Here is a 6,000-nt window from a genome sequence, read left to right on the forward strand (position 1 = left end):
AGTCCCTAGAAATAAGCTTTGGCACAGAATGGAGGAACTTGGGATTCCTTTGCACCTTAAAGCAGCTGTCCATAGGCTTTATGAAGAGGTCAAAGTTAAAATCAAAACCTCAGCTGGCATCTCTAAGAGCTTTAGGAGTGATATTGGGATCAAACAAGGGTGCCCCCTATCCCTTACCCTCTTTGGCTTATACATTGACAAGCTTGAAGAGTGGTTGAATTCACAAGATGGTGATGGTATTCACTTGGGAGAGCATGTGATTAGGCTTCTCCTCTATGTGGACGATCTCATTTTGATTGCTAAATCTGTTATTGGCCTTCAAGAGCACCTACCTTTATGTTCTTGAAAAATTCTGCAAAGTGGTTGGGATGCAAGTCAATATCAGCAAAACTAAAATCATGATTTTCTCTAACAAAAGAAAACAAAACCAGCATAAGTTTTACTTTGAAGACAAAATCCTTAAAGAAGTCATTGATTACAAATATCTTGGAATTGAATTTGGCAAAAATTTGACTTGGGATTGTTGTAGAAAGAAGAGGACTTTGGGTGGTTGGAAAGCATTCTATGCTCTTCAAAATAGATGTAGAGAAGCAGAGCTATGGGATTGGAACACTACCCAAACTCTTTTTGGGCTTCTTGTGCTTCCAGTGGTTCTTTATGGTTGTGAATTGTGGCCCAATGGTACTTCAAATTTACAATGGAGGCAAATTGAGCAAATTCAGAAACGTTTGATTACAAGCAAGTTCAAAATCAAAAGCACGGTTCCTTGTGATATCATGCTAGCTGAAACTGGGGTTGTCCCAATTGGAAGCAATGGCTATAATTCGTCTGGTAAGGTACTTAAAAAGAATTCAACAAATGAAAGAAAGCAGATGGCCTAGTATTGTTTTCAGCGATGTTTTGTGCAAAAGAAAGAAGACTTGGATGCGGCAAAACAAAACTTGGATGAGTAAATGGAATATATACTTGAATGCTTGTCCCATGACCAGCAAGGAGATTAAGACTTTTGTGATGGATAAGTTTTGTAAGTGCATTTGAGGTAAAGGACTAAGGAGAAAGAAGCAATACTATATCAACGAGTTCAATCCCACTTTTGACCTTCATCAAAAAGTGTACATTGGTGCTAATATTTCGTGGAAAGCTAAAAAATTTATTGCTCAACTTAGAACTAACTCTCATCAATTTTGTTGAAAAACTGGGCGTTGGAAAAGGCCAAAAGAAGTGTGGGAAGAAACAGTGTACTTTTTGTACCTCCGGAGAGGTGGAAATTGAAAAACATTTCATTTTGGAATGTGATGCATATAAGGACAGCAGGGGCAGTTATGCGAATATCTTGACAGCTGGCTCTTGGTATAATTTATTTAACGAGGGGTTAGTGGAGAAGTTGGGGGCACTCATCATCACCTTACATAGGAAGAGATTGGAATTACGGAAGCCGATTTGATCTGGCGGTTTGTCCCGTAGGCTTTTGTTAGTCTCGTGGACGTTAAATTTTATTCTTCTTCTTCTACATAGTTAGAAATCAAGTATGGATCCTATACATAGTTAGAAATCAAGTACGGATCTTTAATATGCTAGTTCATTGTCCCATGATGTTATGAACATTTTTTTTAAATGACTCACAATAATGCTTCTTCTCCCAATATGGATCTAATTATTTTGTTTTATACAAAGGATATCCCACAAAATAACTATTATGGACCATTGTAACATTCATTATCATCCATGCAATGGTATCTTTATTCATATGGCAAATGAATAAATAACATTTGCACAAAGGAAGTTTTTATGATCACAACATACGACAAGATAGTTACACCCATCTAGGTATTTATTTCAAGTAACTAATGGTGTCCTTATTTCTACTGTCATGCGAAACCGATTATAATGACAAAGAAACATTTATAAATTCAACTGTTTTTATAAAAAAACTTGTTAATAAAAAAATAAAAATAAAAATCCTGTCCATAATACCCTATTCCAAAAACGAATAGGTAAAATGGAAGCATGAATGTCTTCTAGTACAGAAAAGCAAGCAGAGAGAGAGGGATCCGTTACTTACCCTCCAGTCAAATCCATGGACCACCCTGAGCGCAAACAGATCTCTTTCAGGGCATCCTTCCATCCGTCGATCTCTTCTCTTGCGTATCGAACTGAATGCCCATAAAGTTTTAGACATGGACAGATCTGTTGAAGAGCATACTTCCACCACTCAATCTCTTCTCTTTGGATTTGATCTGAATGGGCATAATGTTTTTTAAATGCTTGCTTGTAGGGACTGGAGTTCCCTTGAGGATATCTAACTTCAGTTGGAAGCACATCATAAAACAGAGGAATGATCAAGCCTGCGGTTTTCAACATGACGGCTGCCTCCTTGAGACACCATGCAGAGCCTGCATATCCTTTTGAAAATATAGGAATGCGTATAGCACTGCTCTCCACTGCTCTGTCCAAGCTCAACCCAATTATTTCTCCCTTTTTCAGTTTGTGGCTATCTAAGAAGACATTGAGTCCGGCAGCAGTGAGAGCTTCATAGAGATGATCAACCAGATTCTTTCTAACATCTTCTCCCCTGAAACTCAGAAATACATGATATTCCATATTGCTTCCAAAATGAATTTTGGTTGTGGGCGGACCATACTCTTCAATCTTGAATTCTTCCATATTGTTAAGAGTTGCAACTGAAAAGAATTGCAGAAATGATTCAACCCAATTACTCCTATCACAGAACTTGAACTCCTATCGCAGAACTTGAACTCCTATCACAGAATTTTGCGTTATAATGGCAAAATCTCAATGTATAAAGCCAACAGAAGCTGTACGTGTTAAAAAGAGATTCCCAACTTTACAGCTGTTTCCAATTCAATAACGTCTAGTTTTTATTATTATTATATATCCCACCAGTCATGTTAACATCTTATCATATACTGAGAGTGACAAAAGTTGTGAATCCATTTAGTGGCCGGCAATATCTTTAAAGAAAATATCTTGTCGCGTTCAGTGAGGGCAATGTCTTATCTCTTCACATGTTCAATGAGTACGTACGTACCAAATTGAGTGGAGAGTCACGTCAAGCGGGGCCACGAATTTTCTTTCCCGTACTTTTGTTTGCTTTTTATCCTTTTCATTTTCGAAGGGGCGCCAAATTCAAAAGCTAATACTTCGATTACGTACAAAGAGGGGTCACAATAGTAGTAATGGCTAATACTGCGATTACGTACAAAGAAGGGCCACAATAGTAGTAATGAAAATAATAAAAAGCAAACAAAAATGTTAATAAGGTGATTACCTACTAAAATATAAGTGGGTACCTATACCCCTGTCTTTAGTAATGTTGTAGTAATAGTAATTTATATTTTATTATATATTATTAGTGGTAGAATATATTATGGGAGAATTTTTGATCGGAAAGTTATTTCACGTTGGCAAATAATTTCTACCTCACTTATAAATCATTTTCCAGCCATCGGTCATCTAGCATTCAAATCACCGACCATTGCCTATTTAAAAACAATAAAAAGTTACATTTATGCTCTCGCAATCGAAGTGTATCGCTATCAAATGGTTAACAAGAATTGTAATTGATATAACTCAACCCATTTTAAAGCAATATCAAAGAAGAACATTAGCATAAAGCAAATACGAAATATAAATGCAATGATACTTCCCTCATAATTCTCTTGATGTCTCTTGATCTTCCTTGTCCTCCTCATCTTCATGAACTTTGTTGCTCCAAGATTGACGAATGAAGAGTGGGAGATTGGATAGAGAGTGAAATGTGGATAGCTCACATTAGCATAACAAAATAAGGATAGGTGGATAATGATTTTGACATGATAAGGGTGCTAAGATAATGGATATGATTTATGTTCTCACAATGACACAACCTAAGGATACTAATGAAATGGATATGCGACCAAAAGGGCAGCATAAGACTATGATGAAAAGCGAATGGTTTGAGATGAGTGAAGGCTTCAATTTATAGACTTTGGAGATGCAAAATGGACAGTCAAGATTGGAAGTCAAGTGAAGGGTTGAGATTGAAGAAGAGGAAATGAAGTGGACAAGGCACATAGCCTTTTTGACATGTGGACCAAGTGTCAATCCTTGGGAAGAACACTTATGGGGAAGAGGGCAATGTGTGCACATCTTGCAAATAACAATTTGTCATGGGGAAGAGGGTAAGATTCGCTCACACATGTGAGAGCAAATCTTGAGAAAACCATAAGGCTAACAAGTGGAAAAACTTGTGGCAAAGTGTAAGTGTTGTAGGAGGGGGGTTATGACATGCAGACTAAAAGGGAAAAGTGTAGGGTGGCTCCATGGGGAAAAACAATTCTCCCACGTGTGAGATCCCCCTAGTCAAAGGTGAAGTGGAGAGGTGAAATGACTTATGCATGCAAGTCATTTAGGAGAGGGGTCACATGTGGACTTGGGTAGATGTGTAGAATTTAAAAATGCAATAAATACTAACAAGAATTAGGGTTTTGGTTAATAGCTTAATGAGAGGGATTAAAAGGTGGGTTTGTAGGAATCACAAAATTAACTTTAATTAATTTAATTAATTGGGATTAGAGGAAGATTGGAATGTTCCTTAAGGTTGAGTTTGATTTTTAGGATGAATGGAAATGGAGAATTAATTAAATATGATTTAATTAATTTGGGCATAGAAAAGGGGCAACATAATTAAATTAATTAATTATGTGACATGGGATAATTAATTAAATATTGATTTAATTGATTTTACGTGTCTACACCAGGCTCATATTTATAGCTTATACTTGCATGTATAGGTTATATTGTTAGCGATAGCAAGTTTGCCTGATACTAACACTATCATACCTCACTTTTTCCTCTCTTTTAAGCACTGAGAAAGTATTGCAGCGATGATTTGATAATACACCACTTCTGTATTTAAGAAGATATTTTTCTATTCATGGAGGTCTGGAGTTTAATTTTTGTTACAGCGCTTAAACTGGAGGTGCACATGTTCCAAGATCCTTTCTTTTCTTCCTATGGCTTGTGCCATAATCCATTCATTATACAATTCTCTTCATTTTATTTTTAATTGAAATGGATCGCATTGTATAAATCTTTGAATTCTTTGTAAGGCTTCAATTTGTATTGTTTGCATTTGTTGCTCTATTTTTTGCCCCGGTCTATGTGTTTCAAATTGTTTTGAAGAAGGGTTTGATCACAAATCCTTTGCATGATTTTTTTCACAAGGCATCAGCGAATCGCTTAACGTTGTCATGAAAGATGTAAATTTATCGCTCTCCATCTGGCAACCACAAAATTAAAAAGTCTACATGCCAGAAGGAGGGTAGCCATGGCACAGTAAAGCTTCGGGATTTTTATGTAGAGACATATTGGTGGATCTCCACCTATCTTCCATTTTGAATGTGTCAAACCTGAAAATTTTAGTTTTTATCAATTTCTCACACAAGGACCCCATTTTGTAGCAAATCCTGTGTATTCAAGAGAAGTTTTTGTCAATTTTGTGTCTCGAAGATGCCATTAGATGTCTCGTCACCTTAAATTTGGATACACATAAGCAACATCAATGCCTTCGAATAGCTCAAGCCATACCTCGATGCTAAAACCCTAGCTGACCATGGTGAAATGCCTACAACCCAAGAAATTCTCCAAAAAGCAAAAGTAGATCTACAAATCTCTACAGTCTCAACGTGAACCTCCCACATGTCACTCTACCTCTCACCCAAATTAGAAATTACTGAGATACTTATTTTTTATGTTTTTGTTTCAACTCCATGTGAATCTCTTCTCTACTCTAAAATGCCCAATCTTCCTTTTTTGCTTAAATAATTCTCTTTGTACCTTTTATCATGCATTCCTTTCCCATATTTAGTTTTTGTTTTGCCACATAATTCTTTTTGTTGTGGGTATCAATATGTTGGTTTGTATGTTCATTGTCCGATAATAACCATTTAGAGAAATTCAATGATGTTTTTATTGAGAGTATTTTGGGTTGGATTTTCT

General features: G+C 36.4%; 1 protein-coding gene across 1 annotated transcript in view; it reads right to left on the minus strand.

Moving 5' to 3' along the window:
- The window catches only part of LOC131045576 (disease resistance protein RUN1), a 68,189-nt gene extending 65,330 nt beyond the window's left edge, over positions 1-2,859 (minus strand). Inside the window, exon 1 of the mRNA XM_057979184.2 lies at positions 2,063-2,859. Coding sequence (XP_057835167.1) covers positions 2,063-2,664 — 602 coding nt within the window. The 5' untranslated portion in view covers positions 2,665-2,859. The remainder of the gene's footprint in view (positions 1-2,062) is intronic.
- Between the last annotated feature and the right edge of the window lie 3,141 nt (positions 2,860-6,000).

Source organism: Cryptomeria japonica, chromosome 10 (genome assembly GCF_030272615.1).
Source record: "Cryptomeria japonica chromosome 10, Sugi_1.0, whole genome shotgun sequence".
In the NCBI taxonomy this organism is placed as follows: domain Eukaryota; kingdom Viridiplantae; phylum Streptophyta; class Pinopsida; order Cupressales; family Cupressaceae; genus Cryptomeria; species Cryptomeria japonica.